Source organism: Pipra filicauda, unplaced genomic scaffold, assembly GCF_003945595.2.
Source record: "Pipra filicauda isolate LSUMZ 115617 unplaced genomic scaffold, ASM394559v2 scaffold21_size4447388_pilon, whole genome shotgun sequence".
Lineage (NCBI taxonomy): Eukaryota > Metazoa > Chordata > Aves > Passeriformes > Pipridae > Pipra > Pipra filicauda.
This window is the reverse complement of record NW_024104332.1, coordinates 943,927-968,385: the sequence shown is the minus strand read 5'-3', so window position 1 is coordinate 968,385 and position 24,459 is coordinate 943,927. Positions and strand designations below refer to the sequence as shown.

At 36.8% G+C, this 24,459-nt stretch overlaps 1 protein-coding gene across 3 annotated transcripts in view; it reads left to right on the top strand.

Annotated features, from left to right (window-relative positions):
• SPAG16 (sperm associated antigen 16) overlaps nt 1-24,459 on the top strand; it is a 380,760-nt gene that overhangs the window by 6,741 nt on the left and 349,560 nt on the right. For all 3 annotated transcript variants that reach the window (XM_027735649.2, XM_027735647.2, XM_039381322.1), the window contains exons 4-9: nt 1,886-2,013; nt 6,597-6,734; nt 12,240-12,347; nt 13,612-13,729; nt 15,116-15,185; nt 19,993-20,141. In XM_027735649.2, the coding sequence (XP_027591450.1) occupies nt 1,886-2,013; nt 6,597-6,734; nt 12,240-12,347; nt 13,612-13,729; nt 15,116-15,185; nt 19,993-20,141 (711 nt within the window). The remainder of the gene's footprint in view (nt 1-1,885; nt 2,014-6,596; nt 6,735-12,239; nt 12,348-13,611; nt 13,730-15,115; nt 15,186-19,992; nt 20,142-24,459) is intronic.

Sequence of the window (24,459 nt, the reverse complement as noted above, 5' to 3'; positions counted from 1 at the left end):
TGGTTTCCAGAGGCCGTGTTCTGATACTGTGCCTGTTACACTGAATTCATTTTCCCCTATGTTGTTCCCCACTTGAGCTTTGGTTCCTGGGATGATTCTCAGTGCTGGTACCTTAGCTAATAAATTCTCTTCTGCATGGATGGAATGAATTCCTATCATATTTCCATTTATTAAGGGAATCGAGCTGTGTCACCTCTTCTGAAGACCAGCTTTATAGATGTGTTTGGAAAACTACAAGCAACATTTGCCTCGCTTGGAATAAAGAAAGAGAAAAAGCAAGCCAAGGGATGCAGCTGCATGTCTGCCCATGAACTCTCTGGTTCTTTTATCACCACAATTAGAAAATAGACCTGTCTGATGTACTAGAGTTCTAGTAATGAAAATGTGCTAAATATTACATTGCACTTGGCATATTGTATCAGTCATAATGCAGTGTTAATGGCCTCAGTTGTGCATGCACAGTCCTTCCTGTTTATACGAGGTAGACTGCTTGGGTTGAAGGCAACATTTTGTGTGTTACACAAAATGCTTTGAGATCTTTGCAGTGTTTTTATTTTATCAAGAGAAATACCTTTATCTCCAGGTAATTTATGCAGTCATGGTGATAGAGCTCCCACTAAGGGCATGAATAAGCCATAAATGAATGGTCTTATCAGAAATCCCTGGCCTACAGATCCTTTTTTAAATGCGTGGAGGAAGTGATTTGCAGTCTCACCCTTTAGCATGTCTTGATAAATCTCTCACTGGAATTTTTTTCAGTTTTTTGGCATTTTTTTATAGTCTCTCACTGAGAGGCACGTGCAGTGCAGTAGCTTGTCCCGGTAACTGCATTGCTGAGTAGATCCATTGTGGCTTTGTGTCCGTGTGGAGTCCCCAAATGCAGAGACCCTCATGTTGAGGTACATCAAGTCACTGCAATCCATTTGACTTCAGAATGCAGGCCACCTCCTTGGCTGTTGAGCCGTGGCAGTCTCTCTCATCTGGTTATCTTCAACACATTTTGTGGGCAGTAGTGTCAGACTGGGTTCCATTTTTCCTTTTTTCAGTACCTCCTTGGATCTTTTGCATTCTCTGGGAGAGCTGAGTATCAAGCTGTGTGCTGAGTGGGCTGAATGGAGTTGGGTGAAGGGAAGAGATTGCCACAGAAAGCTGTAGAAGGGATAGGGTTTTTTCTCTCTGTAGTAGGATTGCTCTGTTTTGTTTTGATTCTGCTTTTGGCAACTGTGCCTGACCCAGGAGCTGACCTTATCTGCAGGGCTGTCTGTCTTGATGGCGCTGGAGAGCTGCACGTGAAGCCTTGGAGCACCATCTGCGTTCTGCTAACACTTGTAGCAGTGTTGTCTGGCAGCTTCTTCAGTGTTCATAGGGATGTTGAGAGAAGAGAGTTGATCTTTGAGACTTATTGCTAAGAGATCTAGTGATGGAGATGCAGTTTTTTTCTGTCTCTCCATTGCTTGCATCATTACAGAAAGAGTATAAGCCTTTTTACTGTCACTTTGGACTTCTCAATTTTCTGTTAGATGAGTACTGATTTTTTTCATCTGTAGTTGTGGAGGTTATTGAAGGGTGCAGGAGTATGAGAACTAACATTTTGTCTCTGGTGAGTGACAGATCATCCATCAGTAATAATACTTTCAAGTCTCTACCACATCGTGTCAGGTTCAGAATACTTGCTTAAACAAGGTGGGTTTTGAGTTTTCTTTCTAACCTTTCACAAACCTTGACATTGGAAGGATCAATGATTACACATCTGATCCATAAAGACAAGGGAAACATTTAGCTGTACTCCAGTAGATCTGTAACTTTAGTTGACTTCAGAAATAGAAATTATGATCGTGACTTTTCTCCTGTAAGTTTAATAACAGTTTTCAAAATTTAATTTCAGACTTCACAATCAGTTCTGACTTCGGAGAAATCAGTGTGTGAAGTACCTGAAGCAATGGATGATTTCTTCTGCAATTTCTTGGTCAGATTGGGAATGTCCAGAACCCTTGACTGCTTCCAAACTGAATGGTAAAATAATTTAAGTGACCATGCTATTTTGGGAATTAGATGCTCAGGATTCAAATGTTTTCAGTATTTCAGGATATATTTTCAGAAAACTCTCCTGAGTCCATCTTAAATATGTAGTGTTTTAACAAGTAAATATATTCATAGTGAGAACGAGGATGCAAACTCCTGTTTTAAGGACAGACTTTGAGGAAAGCTGACTCCAGGGAGCTCCTAAACAGGTATCTTTGAAGGAATGTATGCATTTCACCAAAATCCAGATACTTAGAAACCTGAAGTTGTCACCTGAGGCCTTTTGTGAACAGGGAAGAAAAGTACTCCTTTTCAGGATACAACTCATCTGAGTTCCTTCTGAGCCATCTCCTTTAAGACAAAACAAAGTCAATTCTATCTTTTCGAGTATGTTATGCTCTCCACTGTCTACCAACAAAAACTAAAAGCAGACACAGTGCAGAAATTACCACGGGATCAAACAAGTCCAGTGCAAAAGGACTGGTATTTCGCTTCAGCACTGCCAAGAAATCACATGGTTTGTTATTTTTCTTGCTTTCCAGAACATGAGTGTCTGCTTAAGGATGAATAGTTTGTAGTATGCTGGAGTATTTGCATCTTAGTTGAGTGGGTTTGTGCATTTATCATAGCTACCTTCTATTTTAAGTAGTATAATCAAAATATTTGATGCTTGGTCATTTTTGGTACATCAGTCAATATAATAGGGTTGTGTTAGTTTCTTTTTTCTTTTTAATTCATACACTAATCAGGAGAGTAAACTCTTGAGCTGTTGCTGTCTTCTTTTTCCAAGCTTGTATAGATTTCAGAAATTTTGTCATACTTTGTGCAAAGCTTAAACGTGCAGGTTTGTCTAAGTACACCACTCTTCACTCTCTTCATATACGGATTCCCACAGGATGTATATTTTTAATATTGATTAAAAATAATGTGCAAGGAATGCTGCAAAGCTTGCGAGGGGAGCTGAATTTTTTAGGAGCAAAAGATGACACTTGCCAAAGTTCTGTTGAAATACTCTCAGTTACAAGGTTGCTTTGAATCTGCAGGTTACCTTGGACAAATTCTGAAATGTGGAAATACCTCTCTTTGAATTACTTTGTAGTCAGTCTTTAAACATGAGCAGTTCAGAGATTTTTTTTTTTTTAATAAGGTCTTTTGAAACTGTATAATTTGAAAATTAGCAAAAGTTAGAAACATCTTATTTTTTCCTACAAAACCCCTGAAGCTTTTAAATTTTCTTAGAAATGTTCTGTGTTGGGGGAATCATTGCTGTCATTTGCAAGGCTGTGGTCTTACTTGTGTAGAGCTCACCAGTCAGGCATTGCCTTTGGAATTAATGATGATCAGCTTTTTGATAGCATAACAATGGGCTTCAATGATTCCTTGGAGAAGGAGCACTATAGTTCTGTATTCTTTTTCAACAAAGGAGCTTAGATGAATAGCATTAAGTTTAAAGTTTAACAGTTTTTATGCTAAAAGATAATTAATACTAGACAGATATAAATAGTGACCTTTTTATGAAGCTATGACTTTCTTCGAAGCACTTAGTCTGAATTTATATCAATGGCAAAATTCAAATTGCTTTTTAACAGAGTAAGTGCAGGTCTTAGCAGGCCCTATCTTGTAAATCCTTAGCCATACATATATTTTTTCTCTATAAGTAATATTTTTAATTTCAGTAGTTTTACAAATGAGCTCAGCATGTCGGTATCTAATCTTGCTGTATTGAGCCTTTCTGCATTAATACCTTATTTCAAAATGTTTCATGTTGGTTTGAAATAGATAATTTACAATATTAATGAAAGTGAGAGCAGATTAGTGTACTTGGGTTCCTCATTATGTATTGGGACGACAGTCTTGCTCTCATGCTGTGGTGATCAAGTACTAATGGAATTTAAAATGAGAAATTAATTACTGTAGAGAAAATTTATCAAAAGGCTTGCTTTGAAATTATTGTCTGTCTGAGATCTAAAGGTCACTTAAATTGGACTAAATTATCTGTGTTTATTTCAGAGTTTGGGAAAACATTCTGTTATTCTATCCAGCTGTATAAAATGTGATTTGATAATGTTTCATTTTAAACCAAACCCACTTTTTTCTATGAAGTAATGAATACTTTTATCACACTTGTAGTGATTGGGTTTTTTTGACTTATATAAGTTGTTTTGCACATGAACTTTTTTCTTCCAGTTATACTTTAATGAACTTTAAACTTAAATTAATTTTTTAATATCTAATTTTCCATTAAATAAATGCTTTATTTTTACTGTGCTCATATGTTAGCCATCTGTTGAAACTGTAGTTTTGTCATCTCTTTGGATTATAATTTTAAGTGAGAAGTTCTTGTAAAAGCTAAAAGTTGAGATTTTAATCCCTGAAAGCATCTCTAGGTGAGCTATCCCTTGGTAAAGGGATATTCTGAGTTAGGTATCAGTTAGTTTATCCCAGGGCCTCTCTGCTACAAGATTACTTTGAATTCAAGTTTCTGGGAGTTATAATGTAATGTTTATAGTAATAACATATTTTTAGTCAGTCTGCACTAGGCTTTGATCACAAAATCATAGGTAACCATCTGTTCTTTAGTTTCCAGATTATTTGTTAATTCTAAATAGCAATTCAAGAATAATAACTCAGTAGTTCTGAGAAGCTGAGTAAAATACCTGTGTGTGCAGAGAACTAATTTAATTTCCACGTGTAATGGGAAGAAGTGAGAACAAGAGCTCTTTGGCAGCTGGCTCGGTATGTAGGAGGCCTGTAAGTTTTACAGGACTAGGTTGATTAAAGATAATGAGATTTCACAGTGCAGTTTGTTGTGTGGTTTTCCATTTCTGCTACGTGCACAAAGCATTCATTTTTAGTAGTGTTCTTAGACAAGGGCGTAGTGAGTTTATTGCTATTAATTGTGTTTCGTGGAAATTGTCTTTCAGGGTTCTTAGCTCTGCTGGAGTCAAAGTTCATCAATTATCCATGTTTGAGTCTTCAGGCAGAAATTTGATGGTTTTCATAAAGTGTAGTTAAGGCATTCAGTGGCAAGCTAAGGAGCATTTAGAGTTGTTATTTTCTGCCCTCAGAGGTGCCCTTATGTGCAGTATTTCTGGTAGGAATTGTACCTGTGCATCAGTCAATGTTTATTTGAAAAAAACAAACAGCTAAGCTGCTTTCTTGGTATTAAGGCCTGTTCCTACTGTAATTTACTTAAGAAAATGAAGTGATGATAGAATGAATTTTGCTTTGGACATGTTCCGTTTAATTTTTCAAAAACCTTTCATCTAGTGGTGGTGAATGTGACAGCTTAATTCATAGGGATGAGCATTCCTAGGACTATCCACAGAATGCAGATAAGTAGATGACTGTAGGAAGTCATTTGGACAGAATTACTCATGTTACAAGTAAGTTTTTTGTGGGATGTTAAGTAAATGTTGCTTTTCAAGTAAGACTTCCTTGTTCTAGAAATGCTTTTTGTTTGTGCCACAGGATTATGATCAAGGAATGCTGTGCTTACTGGCTTCGGGTTTCAGATCAGCTGCTATTGCCCAGGTGTGGGAGATAGCATTTAATATACTTTGTATTGCTATTTACTGCTGTTCTTTTCATACTTCCTTATCACTTGGAAACCAAGTAATGCACAGATTGAATGTATTTTTCACCTGAGAAGGCAAATAATGTTCATATTGATCCTTCTAGTAAGTGGGAACATCTTCCCAGCAGGGAAGGTGCTTGTGGGGTTATAGTTTTTGTCTGATTTAAGTTAGTTATAACTCCATTTAATCCGTTATGAACTGATGTCATGGCTGGGGTCTCACTCTGTCTGTCCTGTGTCCTTAGCTTTTGCTGACATACTGCCACAAGATGGATGGTCCTATAATATGACACTCAGGGAGTGGATTTTATTGCTGGGGCTGCTGAGATTCCTGTGTTGTTACCCAGCATTACAGGCTGCTTCAGATTCTCTCTTACTTCTCAAAATCCAAGTTAGTCTGTACAAGTATTTAACTGAAGCAGCCTTCAGGCTTCTGTGTCACGGAATCGTGTTTTCTCAGGGGCTGGTAAAATAGGTAAATATTGGTAAATATAATTAAACAAGGAGATGGAAAATAAGTAAACAGGAAGGACTGAAGAAATTTCCCTAGATGAGCTCTGTTTTCCAGGTTCAAGATAATGAGGATCACGGATTCTGAGCTATCTGTGGCTTATTTGAGTCCTTAACAAAATAATTTTGCGTATATTTAAGCATATGAGATAAAAAGGACAAATGTTATTTGAATAAGAACATTTGTTTCTGTCTTTTATTTAAGCTATTTAAAAGAAAGGAAGGGAAGAATTGTTTAATTTTAAGTACTGTGTTATCTGTTATGACTATTATGAACAATACACATTTTAGAATGAAAAGCAGTAAAATAGAACAATGTGGTGGGATAATACTGTTGTGAATTGTTAATGATCATAGAAGGTAAATGCCTTGAGGTGATAAATATCCTTGTGATTCTACTGTAGGTAAATGGTAGCTTGAGAAGGCAGACATCAGTGAAGTGAGAAAATGGAAATGTGGAATAATATATCTGTTTCTTTTCTCCTAGGTATGAACTCATAGAGAGGGGTGTGCTCACAGTCAAAGATGCTGGGTTGGTTCCAACTGTGTACACCCACAACCAGCACCTGCAGGCTGAGAATATGAGTTTGAAGAAAGATTTGGAAAACTACAAACTTGCTGCCAAGTATGTTATATGGTCGTATTGAAGCTTTTCTGTATGGTAGTAAATGTCTAGATAAAGTAAACCCAAGTACTTAGTAAAAAATAATAAGTGCCTGTTTGTTATGCTGGCTGCACATATTTTTACTTCTGGGTGACATTTATAATTGAAGTTCAGGTTTCTCTGAGTTCTGTTAGAAATGTAAATCTCTATTCTTTTGTTTGTATTTACTGGGCCAAAAATACATTTTAATATCCAGTAATCACAACAAATTGCTACGGAGAATGGTGAGTGTCTAATAGGTAGAAGTAAAAAATAAATTCTGTGTGTTTTGTATTACAGTACTATAAATTACAGCTACCACAAACCTTCAGCAGAGGAAAAAAAAATCACTGAACACTTCTTTTAATTGCAGAAAATCTGTCACTGGCCCTAGTGGTAAGGGGGTATCAGTGTAAATTACCATCATTCATTACACTCGTGGGTACATTGTAGTAGTTGATTTTATGAGTCAGCTGTACTTCAGTCATGAGACTTAAAATATTTAGCCTATGGAATGGAGAGATGTGATAATGAACTCCATGTCACTTGGCCTTTTCTGGAGAATGGTTCATCTGCACATGAATGTACCCTCAGACCTAATGATGCACTCATTTCACTTTTGCCAGTTTTAAAATATGGAACTGTAAAAAAATAACTCTTTTTGGTTTTCCTCAAGATTGCTCAAGCTGTTAATTTTCATCTAGATTGTTCTTTTATATGAAAATAACTATTCAGTTCTTAAATAATCATTGCTGCTGATAATGATAATTAAATTATTTTCTGATTATAATGATTTATTACATTTTGAGTGAATAAATTAATTGGCCACAGTCAAATAGTTAAGTAAACAGCAGATAGATATTGTGTAGTTGCACTGGGAGGCAGACCATATAGAAAACGTTTATTACTTTTATCTGCAGTTTATTTGGACAATGGGTATTTAAGGATTGTGTCTCATATGAGAGGGGGAGAGTAAGAAGCAGTAATGCATGGTAAAAGAAGCAGTAATGCATGGTAAAAGAAGCAGTAATGCATGGTAAAAGAAGCAGTAATGCATGGTAAAAGAAGCAGTAATGCATGGTAAAAGAAGCAGTAATGCATGGTAAAAGAAGCAGTAATGCATGGTAAAAGAAGCAGTAATTTCAACAAGTTTTATTGTCTTTTTTTCCCACCTTTTTTGCTTTCTTATTCCCCCTCCCTGCCCCCTGTATGAAGCAGAACATGCTGTAACAAGATAATCTGAGTGGATTATGACTTAAGTTTTTTTGAGTTTGTTGCATTCCTACACGATTTTTTAAGAACATACAGCTCAAAAACATTTCACTGTGGTCTGAACGAGCTGTTTTTCTCCCATAAGAATATCTCTGTACTCCATGGGGTGCCAGAAAACCTTTTATAGCAGGTGTGTACCTAAAAGGTTGGAAGATGACATGATAAGGTGCAGCGGGAAGAAAGCAGGAGAGAGAAAGGACATGGCCCATGTGTTGGGTTCCTACAGCCTGTCTGTGAAATAAAAGTCCCAACACTCAGGTTCAGTCCATGAAATGAAACTGTGCTCTGTTTTTTCACATTGTAGTGTTTGATGAAACCTAAAGTAGCAATGCTCTGGTTGCAAACAAATAGGTCATGGCCCTGGCTTGTTATTCCAGAGAGGACACTGAGATACAGGCCAGTTCTGTATGACACAAATTAGAAGTTTCCTTCCTTGGCATTTGCTGTTACACAGTGCACTTATTCTGCATGTACCTTGTTCAAAGAGTACTAAAACTAGTGCTCCTTTCTCCCCTCAGAGGAAGAGCTTTATTTTCACAGATTATTGGCTAAAATTAGAATGGAGTATATATAGGTGTGAAACTTGGTTTATGCTTATGGTCACTACATCACTTTTCACCCTTTTAATTTTGAATAACTTACAAAGTTCTCACTGATACTAATTTTAAAAGTTCAGCACTTGTGACGTTCATTTCACTTCAGCTGTTTTGAATCATATATGAATTAAACCAGTAAGTAGTGTAAGTAAAGTAGTGTTGCACTGTTGTTGAAATGTATGAAATGGAGCATTTTTGCTGTACATACCATGAGTCACAATGTTCCATTATGTCTTTTGGATAAACCCAGCTCATCGTACTCTGTACTAAATCCATTTAGTGTAGTGACTGTTAACAGCATTTTTTTTCTTGTTCATACATTCAATAACTTGAGTCAGTACCTTTGCTGTGGTAAAGATAATATTTCAGCAAGAGCCAAAATTACCTGGAGGACATTTTGAGTTTCTCTCTTTGACAGAGAATTACACAGAAAACAGAATGCTTAAGAGCACTAAGGAATTGCTGATTTGACTGGGTAGAAACCAAGGATTTGTGAGCAAAGAAAGTACCGTATTTTCCTCTGTGGATTAGTCAGAAAACATTGATTGAGAGCTACAGTGCTGTGAAGCTTTTAATTACATTTGATGTTTCTGAGCTTGGTACTCTTGACAACCATCTTGCAGAAAAGAGATGTTATTTGGGACTTAGGCAGTATGGGGGCCCAGGATAAATGACTGTAAACCAATTACCTCCTGCTTTAATGTTGTTTGGTAATTGATGGAAGAGATTTAGTGTCTAGAAGCTAACTGTAATTGTATTTTGGGTATTTTAATACAGTATTTACATGATTGCATGCAAGCAGGTGGGCAGATAGAGTAGATTGCAGGCTGGTTACATTTCACTGTGGTATTTCATTATTTAAAGAGAGAATTAGCTTCACTTCCTGTATACAGTGTGTATGTTTTATAGCTTGTTTGATGCCTGAAGGCATCTTAAGATGTCTCTGCATACATTAAAAGAAATAAATATGAGCATAACTCTTTTACTGCATAGCTACCTCTAGTTATTACCTTAAGGTTTGGGTAAACTGTATGTTTTTATTTAAATTATTTCTAAAAGTGACCATTGTTTGGTGAAAGGAAGCAAAACTAATTTTACTTTGGTTTGCTGTGTGACACTAGTTTAAAGTACCTTAGGTGTGTTCCCTTTCTTTTATCCTGAAGGCTACAGTTGAGCCCTGGTTGATTGGTAAGGGGTGTTATCTGCTGCAGTATTTCCCCAGTGGAAGCATAGGTATTCTTTCCAATATGCCAGAAAAATTTGAAAATTACTCTGAAAATGGTTAACTGTTATACTAGACTAGTTAATTCTAATTCATTGTCTTCAGTGATGTCTTGTTCTTTAATGTTCTAGTAATATTTTTTGACAGTAGATTGCAATTTCATAGCAGTATTAGTCTGTTTTTGATGATTTAAAATAGTTTGAATAGCATGTGTTTTTGTTTTCCTGTGGCCAGACTGTGTATTGCCTTATTTAGACATGTAGTTAGACAAATGTTGTATCATGTTAATTGTGTTAATCACAGGGACTGTGTGATATTTGTAAGCTCTTTAAATGTTTAGGGACTTATTAGGTAGATGGAATGAAAACTGTGTACAGCTTTTGCCTGAGGAGCTCACAACATCAGACAGGAAGCATAAACATTCACAGGTACCTTTCTGTTCTGATTTTTGGGAGTACACTCACAAATATATACCCAGCTTATAGCCAAAGTAATGGTCAAAATATAAAGCAGTCCTGGAAGTCATATTTATTATTAGAGTTAGTGCCAAGACCAGCAATAAAATCCTCAGCTGATCTCCTATTTCTATGCCAAAATCTAACTATTCCTGCACATATTTCTCCGCTTACACAATGGAAAAAACAAAGTGCACACTTTTTGTGTTGAGCACCGTATTTAAATGCATCTGTTTCATTTTGTGGTGCATTCAGCATGTTTGCTACCAAGTGTCATGTAACCTAGAAAGAGTAAAAGCATGGGGGTTTGTTTTCTAAAACTATCTTTATTTCAATTAGAATTGTAGAGCTACAACTTGCAGCATCTTTGGAGCAGGGCATGTAACTTGCCTTGGAAAACCTGCTTGGATTTATTGGGCCCTGTCCTCTTCTGCTGTTTTTATGGAAGTACTTGCTGGAGAGAAGTTTAGATGGAGAGAGCTGCAGGCTTTGACATATATCTTAACTAAAAGAAATGGATATTGTATTTGCTATGGCTGGTGCAGCATCTTTTACTCTTGGAACAAGCCACCTGTGAGCTCTGAAGGGGCAGGTTTTGTATTCAAGGTCTTTATGGCAAGTCAGGTTTTGAGCATGGTGTTGTGATGGAGCTGTTTCACAGAACTGTCCTGAGACCACTGATTCATTTACCTCTCAAATGTTTTGCTGCTTGTAGAAGCTGGAGCAGAATCATTAATTTGTGCCTTGTGTCCCATACCAATATCCTGAGTTCCTCTGTTTCACAATTCCTGGTGTTTGTGCCGGTGCACACACGACGTGATGTGTGTGCCCATGGCTCCTTTGAGCTTCTGTGCTTCACTCTGCTCTTCAGGTCTCTGCTACAAGCAGCAATTCTCTTGTAAATGTGCACATATAAAGATGGTAGTTTGTATAGGTAATAAATATAGCAAATGTATATACAGCAAATATAAATTACTTGTACAATTAAATATAATGCACTGGCAGTTATGGACGTTCTTCCTGGCCTGTGATTTTGGCATACTCCCCTGGCATAGTGGTTTTGCTAATTCTTCAACTGTTGCAGAGGAAATGAGCTTTATTTTTGCAAGAAGCAAATATCTAATTTCTGTGCAAAGTAATTTCAAGCTTCCTTTGCAATTAAACAATTCATCTACTAATCTTTCCTGCCAAACCCATATCAGTGAAGGCAAGGAGAAAATGTACTGTATATATAGAGAGAGTATTTTCTTTTATGTTTATGGAGTGGAGCATCTCAGGGTGTCCCATGGCTGTGTGTAGAATGTGCTTAGAGAATAACAGGTTATCAGTATGTTTACAATTAATTTTGAAATGGTTTCTTTTTGCTTCCCTCTGACCTACCCAGGGAACACTTGGGTACAGGTTACAAACATGACTGAAGAGAACCTAAAACTTTTCTAGCCCAACTTTTTCCAGAAGACTCTCCAAATGTATTTGCAAGTTACCCTTCTGTATGTGTCCTTTCAGCATGTACCAATGTTGGGCTCCAGATGTGATGCAGACATTAAGAAATCAGTATTTTCAGTATATTATCAGTATTATCAATACACTTTCATGTAGAATTTGAAACAAGAGTATTGTTTTCTTATCGCCTGTAACTTGAATATATACCTTCATGAAACTCCTTGTGCTTAAAGTTGACCTCAGCTCTGAGATTTATAATGCCAGAATCCTAATGGATTCTATCTAAAGGATCTGAGGGAAGGGGAAGAGCTCCCATGGCTTTGTACCTCAGCTGGCAGCAAGAATACCTCAGAAGTACATGTTCTCCACCACAGGGTATACTAGCAAAAACTTCCAACTTGGATACAGTAGACGTGCATATCTGACAAATAATCCTATATTCAACATAGCTTGATGTAATTAATAGGACTTCTCTTGCATATTCTGTTTTTACACCTAGTAAAACAAAAGAGGCTCTCCTAAAAATGCAGAAAGAACGAGACTTCCATCGAATGCACCACAGGCGAGTGGTCCAGGAGAAAAACAGGCTGATTTGTGATATGAAAAGGTAAAAAATAATTTTAATTGCTACACATGTAGCATTAAAGATAACGTCTTGAATTATTGCCTGGCAGTGAGATAACACTGTGGAATTTGAAGTGCATTTAGTTAATGTCCTGGTAAATAGCAGTTTCATCTGACTATTCTACCACGTTGCTCAAAGAATTTAGAATTATTTTTTGGTGTATTTTCTATGTTGTGATGTGGCATTAATAAATACATAGCATTTTTAATAGTTGGAAATATAAATGAGATTTTCTTTTACCGAGATCTTTTGCCGTGAATATGTAATTTTTTTTTTTATTTTTTTTTTTTTGGAACCTTTGCCCATTTTAAGGATAACTGGTATCACACAGAATTCAGAACCTTTGTATTCATGATTCCCATAATTGGCATTTTCTGTTATCTTGAACTTCCAGTATGAAACTTGCTATCTTGCTTTTGTTGCAAAGAAATCCAAACCAGTCCATTGGTACTGAGTTATAGTAATTTCATTTTTAAAAATGAGCTGAGTTTAGAATCTCTTCTTTGCACGTGTTTATGCCAGCACTTGTTTTAAAATAACGCTGAGGAGTGGCTTACATCTTCAGCTCCAATTAATTCACACAGTTTTGTTGGTACTGTTGTCAGTCAGTGCATGTAATGGCAGCTGTGTGTTCTGCATGTTCAACCTCGAAATGCCAACATGCTAATGCAAGAGAGCACTGATTTGTCCTCTGTGATTCAGCTTCTTGCAGAATGCAGTGGTTTTGGAGCTGTGTCACGTGTTTCTCTTGAGAGATTCTATATCTGAGTCTTCTGGTGTGAGGAATTAAAGTAGTTAAGTATTCTCAGTGTAATATGCAGTGAAGAAAGAAATACTGATCCTAGTCTGTTTTGTCTAGATGAGGATCTTATTTGGTAATCAGATAACAGCTGTATTCTCTTTCTTCCAAAGAAATACCATCCATCTGCAAGAAAACAAATTAGCAGACATTATTGTGCAGTTTGTGTATGAAGGATTAAGAATAGGTCAAAATTAGATGGGTTGTTTTAAGATACAACCAAACAAACTGTGAACCCTCTTATCGATCTGAGGTTTTTTGCTGTTTTTTTTTTCCTCTTGTGATCTTGCAGTTGGGTGGTTACACACTCAGTAGCTTTGCTGTCTCCTCTGTGTCGACCTTTTGGAACCTCTGCTCTTTGATTTGGGGAGGGGAGAAGTTATGCAGACACAAATCTCTGATTTCACTCATCTGTGAGAAATAATTTTTTCCTCCTCTTGTCCTCAGGCTGAAGGCACATTATGCATCCTATGAGCCAGTGCTGAAGCAGCTGTCTGAAAAATATGAGACTATGCTGAAGCAGAAGATGTTAACTAGTTTGGAGAGAGACAAAGCAGTGGGGCAGGTAAAACTCTGGTGAACACCACTCACAGGGCTGTAAGGAATGCTTTTGCTTTTTACTGGGCAAATAGGATATTTCTGATAAAACAATCCACTTGTGGAGTAGTTTGAAGCAGAATATTTTGTGGGTTTCATGGTATTTGGTGAAATGTTACCATTGAATGTATGTGAAACTTTAGTGCCCCAGAGGAATTGTTCTCAGTCTGTACTTGCTCAGTGCTGCTCTCCCTGAGTCAGCCACGTGCAGACCCTGTTACACTTTTCGTGTGGAAGCTTAAGGAAGGGTGTGATAGTCACACAGGTTCACAGGCTGCCATCTATGCCTTTGCAAATAGCTTATTTAAACTTTCTTTATTACTGTTTATCATTTTATTTTTTCCAAAATATATCCCAGAATGACCTACTGGTTTAGAAAAAAAATACATTAGGAGATCAGAGACAGTTTTTCTGTCTGGAGTGGAATAATAGAGTAGTATTTTATTCCTATAATCTTATCTGATATATAGGTTGGTATTTGAGATATTCTGCCCCTTAGGCAGGAAGTAGTATAAGCACAGATAGGATAGATGAAAAACAGAAAATTATCTTGCATGTGTTTAACTAATATGTTGTTTGTGCAAGAAAAGAAGGGGGGGAATAAAACCAAACATACCCTAAGCAAATGCACTTCAGCAGTACCATATGTGGGTAACGTAAAAGGAATTTACCATGCTTGGACTTTCTTCTGATAGTCTTCATCTCTCATTTCCTCCTTTCCTCTGCCTCCAATTTTTCTCAGGTCACCTGAGGGCTTACTTTTAAAACACTGAGAATTATATGTTTGAAATTTCAATAAATAAAAGCAAATGCCCTATAGAAAACGGAAGTTTACTGTCCATACAGAGTTATGCTGAATCAGGAGTACAAAACATTGAAAGTTCCAATGCTATGAAATTTCAGGGGCATATATAAGACTTTTGCAGACATGAACTGTGCTCATTCCAGAGCGGTGACTGGTTGTAACACGTAACACCATATTTTGTGACATTTTGTTATGACAAAGCTGTAGGTCATAGTGTGCCATTAAATTAGGGATCAGTGCAGCAACAGCAGTGGCTAAAAGTTGCTGGTGCAGTCAGAGCCCTGGTATTCTGTATGACTGCTTTGTTTTAGTAGAGCTGTAAAAGTGAGAGATTCTGGGTGGTTGTATTTTACAGCATTGTTTTCCTGGGTCTTTCCAGAATCTTGAATTAGGAGTAATTTTCATAACTTAGAGACAATAATCTAAAGTAAAAAGTGATAGATGAAATTTATTAACTACACAGGCATAAATGGTGTGTGTTGTGAACAGATTCCTCAAAAGCAATGTTTTCACACTCCCTTCTCTTGTTCTTTCTCTTTTTAAAATTAGGTTACAGGTTTGCAGGCTGTGTTAGAAAATTTAGACTCCGGAGGTGTTAAGCAGATTTCCGAGGCAAAAGGTAAAATATTCCCATCATCAGGCTCAGACTGGTCATGGGTTTTGTGTTGTTGTACTGCATTTCAAAATCTGGTGTAACAGTAAATCAAAAATACTTGCATTGTAAACGTTTTATCAGCTGACCGGGTGTCGGAGCAGCAGCTTTGTCATTTCAGTGTTTTATTCTGAAATGTCTTCACTGAGGAGAGTGAGACTGCTGAAGGCAATATGGAGTTTGTAACTTGGAAAGGACTTTGCCCTAGGAAGCAATTTTGTGTCTGGTTTTGTTATTGCATCCACTATTATCCCTTTTTTTGGGGGGTGTATGTTGTTTCTTATCTCTCTCTTAAGATGGTGCATATGGGCGTCTGGCAGCATTTTGAAAATGCTGGTGTTATGAAATCCAGCCTCTTATTTTAGCATGTCTCATTTTTACAGAAGGTTGCTAAGGTGATATAATACCTACTGGAATAATATCTTTATCTGTATGTTACTGCACTGCTTCCCTGTGTAAATATTACATTACTTTTTCTAACTCCATCAGAGAAACCTTAACACCTCTGTTTTCCTAAGTAAATGAAGGTCATGCTATCACATTCTTTGAGAGCATCACTCCCACCAATAATTTGGAACCTATTTTCCCATTGCAGCTACATTTGCTAGTAAGATAAGTCTCAAAAAAAAAAAAGATTTCTTAAATTCTCCTGAAAATAAATGAGATTATGAAAAGGGTAAATGGTGAGCTCCATCCTCTGACAACAAAGTCTTTATTTGCCTGCTGTAGTCAGGAGCAGGACTCCCATCAGAGATTGCTGTTTATTTGAAATGAGAGAACCCTAAAATTATTATACAACTTCCAGGTGAAGCATTTGTTCCAATTGGGCCAATTTAAATATCTGTTTGTTTTGTAGTTTGTTTCATTAGTTCCCATGTTCATGGAGGTAACTTCTTTTTGTGTAAAGTTCTTCTAGAAAAGACAAAGCTGAGAAAAAGAATAGTAGCCACATAAACATGTTTGGTTTCTTTTTGTGTTTTTCTGTTTGTGGTTGAGAGAAGAGGCTTAACAAGCATTTCCTTGACTATTAAAATAGACTCTGACTTGAGGATATATAGTGTGGGTTCTTTCCCATGCTCGTGTCTTACAGTGTGGATGCCCCATCTGTCTCCTTTTTGTACTAAACATACTTTTATTTGTTGTGTGAGTGATTCTAAAAACTACTCTCTGGCTGTTCACTCTTGTTTATTCTCCAGAAATCTTAAGAGCACTTTATAACACCAAAAAGTGACAAGCAGGGGAGCCACTTGATAAATAATTGTATGAAAAGCCCCTTGTCACTCAGTCTCCAACATAAATTAAGCTCATCAGCCACCCGCATGCTTGTACAGATCTTAATTTGCTTCATATCTTGGGTATCATAAATTAATCAGTATTTCAATTCATTTCTTTTCAGTGTTTTGTCCTCTAATAGTACATAATTTTTATTGCACTCTGTAGGTCATACTCGTGTCTCAGTGGGTGATATTGTCTCTTATCCAAATACTTTCTGCTGCCTCTTGAAAGATGATCGTGCTCTGTTGCCTCTTGATTTTTTTTCTATTCCTCAGACAGTATAAATGCAGCCTTGAGAAACAAGCAGTGCCTGGATACTGGAGAAATGTTGGCTTCACTTTGCTCTAAATTTGTTAGTTTGGCAGGAACTGGTGCTGTTGCAGCTGCAAATCTGTGCTGTAAGCTGACCCTCAGCTGCATTTGTTCGTTGCTGTCTCTTCTGGGCTGACTCTTGTGCACCTGTGTGTTCTGGTTAGGAGACAGTGCCTGCTCAGAGTGCCAAGTGATCCTTGGCTAAGGTGAGGGGCCTGAAGGACAGAGGGTGGCTCTGCCCAGCAGCAGGGATTGCCCTTCACTGCTCCTGCTGCTGCCTCTGTCCCGCAGCCTGACGTGCCTGCGGAACACCAGGAATGCTGCCTTTGGCTCAAGGGCACTGAGAGTGGCTTTTGGTTGGTTTTAGGTTTGCTGAACTGGGAGGTTCTGCACATCCAGTCCAAGAAAGCTGGAGAAAGACTTTTAACAAGGGTGTGTAGTGACAGGACAAGGGGGAATGGCTTCAAACTGAGAGAGAGTAGGTTTAAATTAGCTGTTAGGAAGAAATTCTTTACTGTGAGGGTGGTGAGGTCCTGGCACAGGTTGCCCAGAGAAGCTGTGGCTGCCCCATCCCTGGAAGTGTTCAAGGGCAGGTTGGATGGGTCTTTGAGAAACCTGGGCTAGTGGAAGGTGTCCCTGCCCATGGCAGGGGATTGCAATGGGATGGGCTTTAAGGTCCCTTCCAATGCAAACCATTCTGTGACTGTGGGTTTGTTTTTTTGCTTAGAATTGCTTTTTTTGAGTGAGTCGTATAGTGCACAATAAAGAACAAAGGGAAGCTTCTTAATATTCACCATGAGTTTGCACTGTAAATTTGTGTCTGGCAACTAGGTAGAAAAAAATTAACAATATTTAATGTTAAATTTAGGTCAACTATTCTGGACTTTATTACTCAGGCATTTGACGTAGGAGCTTTCAGCCTGGTGCATTTCAAGCAACTGAAGAGGGTAGGAGAGAATCCACAATACAGAGTATGTAATTTATTTACTAGGAGCTTTTTGCTGTCTCATTGTCAGGCTGCTGTTTGGTTTTGTACACAAAACCTTCAAGAGAAAAACTTGTAATAATTTTTAAAAACCCTAAAGGAACCTGAGTTTTATTTCCTAATTCTTGCCTTGCTTGTTTCAAGCTGATATGAAGAAGATGTAGTAGTTGGAGAGGAACTAGTTAACAGTTCTGGTGAGGACTTTGTCCTTTTGTGGACTGGTTTTCTCTCCTATGGTCACTCAGAAATCAGCTGTGAAAGAAAAATTGTATTTTGAGTTCAGATTACTTCTTAAAAAGTAATTTTAGATTTATTTTTTTTTTAAGAAGATTTGCGTTAAAACTGTTTTTGTTTTAAATCTGGTCCTTCCTGAAATGATAGCAAGATCATACATAGAGGAATCTAATTACCAGAGAGCTGATATTTTATTTAGGTTATTGGTGTATATTAACAGAGCTCTCACACCGTTACTTATGGATCAAAACACAGTGTTAAGTGGTGCTCTGAGAAAAGACCACCTTTTCCTGCAGGGATTAAGCATTGTTGATTCTGGGTTTCTTATAAACCTAAGTGAATGCTGCTGTAACAGCTGGTTCTATAAACATGTTATAAAACTGCTACTTGCTCAGTACTCTTCTTATATTTCCTAAAAACAACAGCTGCTTATTTATTATCCAATTATATTCAAAAGTTGAACTCGAGTTTCTTTACTCATGGTTGAATTAACTCATTGCTGAGACTGTTAACTGTGCTTTTCCTTTCTTTTATCTGATGCAATTGCAGTTAGAAGGTCATGCAAAAAGAAATTTAAAATGCACCAGTTGAAGTGCTTGGGCCTGTTTGTCCCCATTCCCTGTACAACACCACCAGAACAGAAAATGTGTAAACATGAGCTGTTGGCTTCTTAGTGCAACACATCTTTGGAAGTTGTTCCTTTTTTTTTTTTGTTTTGGTAATAGTTATTGACTTTTAAAGCTCTTCAACTGTCATAACTCTTAGTTTACATGTATATCAAAAGCACCAACAAACCAAAGATCTGTGAGCAACATGTTAGTAGATAGCAGTTACTAAGTGAGTAGAAAGTGTTTGATATATAAACCAATTTTGCTGTGTACCGTTCCTTAGAGAACGTAATTATTCAGGGTATCTGTGACAGCTGTAACTTTTAAAGCAGTGAGAATACAGATGTTTTGTTAATCCAGGCACAGTTCTTTCCATTAATTCTAGCTTTGCTCAGGTTGAGTATACAGGGAGGTTTTGTGTTTGCTTGATCTGCCTTTTTTGCCTCGAGAGTGGAGGGAGTGGGATTTTTTTCCACCTTTTCAGTCAGCAAGTTTGCATTAGTAACACCATTTACAAGAGCAAGCATTTAGAATTGGGTAGTGTGAAGTACATTTGTTTTAGTCTGGATTTTAGTTGTATAATGTGTTTTTTCAAGCAGAGATTTTTTTTTTCCCAAGAACTGGAGGGATGTAACAGTGCCCAAACACTGTTAGAATTCAGTTTTACATTTCTTTTTCTTATAGATCCATGTACATCTAACAGAGCATTGCAACAAGATACAGGGATCACAAAGGACTGTATTGGACGTGTGTGAGCTGCCAATACAAGGACTGTCAGAGAACAGTGTCCTTTCTGCCAGCTCATGGCAGATGCATTGTATTGTACTCTACATGGGCTGTGCTCCTGCTCCTACTCCTTTCAACCTCTTTGATTTACAGCTGTTACCTGGGTAGGATTTCTTTGAGTTACCAATTCATGAATAATTCCTTGTTGGAAAGGTGGGTTGGGAGACAGTGCAGGGAAGTGAAAGGAAATGTGGGCTGTAAATCAGAATAATGCATTGGTGATGGATATTGGGTAGGATGTGCAGGATATTTCTCCTGGTTCTGTGGGACATGAAAGAATGCCCCCGTTTCACTGTGACTCTCTCTATACTGCAAGATTGCTGCATTTTTGGGGCAAAGCCTAGGGTACCCTTTGGGTAAGCTAAATCAGATCAACCCAAAATAATTTGTGGAGCAGAGCTACATGTGGTCTTGGAATACTTTATATGGATGGCACAGTAACCTCAATATCTCTTTATTTAAAATGGTATTTCTTTGATAATTTCACATGTCTACCTAATATTAAGTAAAGAGATCTTCCAAAAGAGTAAGTAAAAAGCATTCTCATGATATTTTTATTGGTTTTAATTTGTAGTCCATGACTGTACAAGGAAGAAAGACTTTGAAGGTCCCACCCAGAAAGCTCTTCGGGAAGCCAGGCAGCAGAAAATCATTATTGCTGCAAGTTCTTCATCTGATCCAGTCAAAGATGCAGAGAAGAAGATGGGCAAGAGACATCTGAAGGTACATAGTGTTCTTTCCAGTTGCTCAGTGTCTAATCCACTTTAAACTGGTACTGAGCTGTGGTGAAAGATGCCTGTCCAATGTGTTTAAAAGAAGCCATACTTAGTAGAAGTAAATAGGAAAGGTAGGTAACAAGTTTATTTTCATTATGAGTTCTTATTGCAATTAATATTTCAGGGAATTATAGGAACTCTGAATAGTTGAAGCTAGCAAGATACTTTTTGAGAATCTGATGTAATCACCCTGCAGAGGAAGAGCATTGGCTATAAATGCTTCTTGCTCTGTTGTGTTTCTTTTGTAACTTGAGAAATCCTGATCTGTTCTGAGTACTTGCAAACTTTTCAAGCATTTCAGACTGTCTGTTCCAGGTGGGTCTAAAAGGTACATCATCTGGGAGACTAAGGACAAAAAAATCAGTGATTTCTTAATGGTCAAAGCTTCTGAACTTGAGTATACCAGAGATGTGTTACTGTTTCGGTCTGGAAGTTGTGCAAAGTCAGAATTAATTAATGATTGAATATTTTTTATTATGGAAAGGAGTTGTTTACTTATTTTATTCCAATGGGTTTATTTATTGAGGTTGCATTTTTTGACGATATAACAGTGGGGTTTATTTTTCCAGATCAAGGTAAACATTTGAATACCTAAAATTTCATAAGCCCTTGAACCTGTTTCATTGGTGTATTTCTGTTTGAGAAGTACAGAGTTTAAACTGTGGGTTTTGGGAAGGAAAAAATCTTGACTTGATGCTGATATAGTTGGAATCGGCTTCAATCTTTGCTTGTCTCCACAAGAGTATGGCCATGGTAATTTATTTTTGTTTCTGTTTGGTTTGCAAGAGCATTTCTTCTATTGGCAGTGCACCTCTCCACTGACAAACATACAATTATATTTGTTTTCCTCCATTTTCTTTCTCCTGAACCCTGAAATTATCTATCTGTCCATCCATCTGTCTGTCTACCTGCTGTTGCTTTCTGAACCACTTCTCACCATATATAGGAAGTAATTCCCTGTACTGTCTCCCCACCTGTTGGTATCTGAATATTACTGAGGCACCTGCCAGCCAGTCCATCTCCACTTTTCCCTGGTTTTCATCCAGTGGTTAAAAACTTCCATCTTAAACGCTTACAGGTATCTCCTCTCTTCATTTTGACTTGTGACCAGATAAAATTTCCTAACCCAAGAAATAATAATTTTTTTGTTCCTGTTTTTACTGAAGTCATCAGGATTTTTATAGTACATTTCAGTGGAGTTGTGCTTCACCCTCAGAATATAAACTCAGCACAGGCAGTGAGCCTACCTGGCTCTTTCTTGTTCTTTGAAATTCATGAGCACTGTTAGTTGACTGGTTCTGGCAACCATCTGTGTTGCTGCAGATCTTATGTTTCCCAAATGAGTCCTACCAGAGGCCCTGATATCTTTATTTAATCAATGGATTAGAAAACTGGAGTAGTTCCAGAAATAAGACATCAGAAAATATAGACATGTTTGAATGTACTAGATTTTCCCGTGACTAAGTGGTAATCTAAAACTTGAGGTGTGACATTAGCATCTCTTCCAGCAATGGAACAATATAGTTCTTTTTCACTTCACATTTCCTGGATCTATTATTTCTAAATATTTTCTTTCCCCTAGTAAAGGATACTGCCTTGGGTAGTGTGTGTGAATTGTTGCTTAGGCTGTTAGAATAAATGGCAGAGGGAATGATGAGTTTGTAGAGTGCAAAGAGGTGAGATAAAATTGGGTTTCAAACAAAAGATACTCACAGAACTCTGTCCTGTAGTGTGCATTTATTGAACTGTGGTTCTAATACAACTTATTTTATTAAAATAGTACATTCTTATTCAACAGTTTAGTTGTCTGAGTATTTGTTGCTGTCAAAAGGATGAGGTATAAATGACTTCCTTAGATCAATTGCTGTGGTTTTTGGAATCAGACTTGTGTGGTGTCCCATCTCCTTTGACCTATATCAAAAGATCTTTTAAATTCTGATGTGTCTTGTGTGACTTAAAATCATTCAGCATGGGATTATCTTCATTGAAGAGTGTGCCATTAAGTCTTATTTTCTTTACAGTGATGAAAATAACACTTTAAATGTTTTATTGGGGAGGGTAAAATTGATTTATATGTATTAAGGTTGATTCATTTAAGTTCTCTTTATACTACATAGGAAGTGAGAGAGCATAAATTGGTCAGTTCGTGGAATTCAGGTGAGGAATATACAGAAGAAATAAATACAATTAAAAAGTCCTATATTTACACAGTTCATTTATGACGAAATGGAGAAAACAGAAGATATGGGAAATCTAGGTAAAATTCACTGTTTAGTATTGTTTAGCTCTTTTCAGTAAATGTAGGTGAACATTTAGAGTTCAGAGTGAACCCTTAATCTAATTTTCAAATGTAGACATTTTGATTATATCATATTCAGTAAAAAGCCATTTTATTGTCATGGGATTGTATCCTTGAGACAAAATTATAAATGTTTGCATTAACTGTACTGTTACATAGGAGTGAACTATGGTGATGGAAATGATTTAACATCTCTTTTTGTCTTGTAGCTAAACAGTGATCTAACAAATGCCTGTGCTTTAAAGGAGATGCAAATATGACTCATAGCTGAGCAAGAACATTTGCTTCAAGGACAGATATATATATATATATATTGTGTTTTTGTAATATCCTGTAAAAGCTGACACATAATTTAAAACACAGGGTCCCTTTTGATGTGAAGTTTATCAGTGAAACAGTGAAAAAGCAACTGGATTTTTTTCTAAGGGAATGTATTATCATGATTTTATAATCTTTGTTACGAGACTCAATTAAATTGTACAGTAACAGGCAATTAGGCTAAACTATTTACATATCTGGTCCTTACTAAGGCAGTATCAATAGCATAAATATTCTTAGATTAAGAATGTGTATAGAGTACTGCTTTAAACATTTAAATTAAATAAAATGCACTCACAGGTCATTAAAATTGTAGAGAACTTTTTATAATGAGAATTTCATTATGCTGTGGAAATATAGTTTCCCTATTTTTATATTTTCATTCTCTCAGGTTCCTCTCAGAGTATATTGTAAATTTGATTGTTTTTAGTAGTTATTAGCAGGACAATTGCAGGTTCTTTATATTCACTAAATTATATTTCTACATATAATATATTACAACCCAGTTTAATTTTCTGCAGTTTCACTTGTGTAAAACTTTATCTAAAGGTGCACTAGCCATTTCTGGAGTTAAGTCATTGTCTGTTTCTGTGGAACAGATTTAGCAATCAGGGCCATTGTGTGTATTAAAAACACAGAAGTAAAATCAAGTGATCATACAAATACAGCTTCTGTAATTAATAATATTTTGGGTTGAAATACCACATGGATACATATATTAAACCCAAGCCTCTCCTCAGTTCTATGGAAGAAAGTATACAAAATTTACAAGAACTGTTGTTTCTGTGCTCTTAAGCAGAAGGGAAGCTGAAACCAAATGATTGCTTAATCAGATTATTGAATTGAATTATTTGAATATAAATTAGCACAGGCATAGTGGGGACAGAATTGGAAAGATGAGATCCCAAAGTAGTTAGGAAGGGTTTTCAAGGAAATAATCATTTTGTGTTTGTAATAAGGTGGCTAAGAAAGCACTGAGTTGATATTCAGAGAAGATGACTGACAGATAGTGCTGAGAATGCTTATTCCTACAGTCCTTCCCTGGTATGATAAAACTCCAGACACGGAGCTAAGAAAATGAATACCAGTTATGCAGATATAAGACTGCAGTCTAAAGAAGGGAAAAGGATAAAGTAAAAGCTAAGAAATAAAAGAGATAAAAAGTAAAAGCTAAGAAATGATAGACTAGACAGTATAACTTAAATTCCTAAGGAAGCTGGCAGTTAATAACTGAAATTGTACTGAACATCTGCAAGAAACCAGGAAAAGAAGTAACTGTGACAATGGATTTGCAAGGAAAAAGTATTTCAATCTGCTCTAAATTGCATCCATAGAAGGATAGGAGGTATGGATAGAAGAGAAGCAGTAAATGTAGTACCTTCATCTTGTTCTTAAGATATAAGAACTCTTATGTTTTTAGAAAGGCTGTGGGTACTGTCTCACAGATAGTTAGTTCCTGTGAGAAACTGTAGAAATTTGGCCTGACAGAAATTTTTCTAAATTAAGGAAAAATAGATTAGAAGTTTGCAGATGTATTGAATAGGCGTTTTGCTGGGATATATTGTCATTAATGACCTGGAAAATGGAGCAGAAAATAAGCTGACAGAACTTACAGAGACCAAGTGACCTGGGTTGGGTGGGGTTGGAA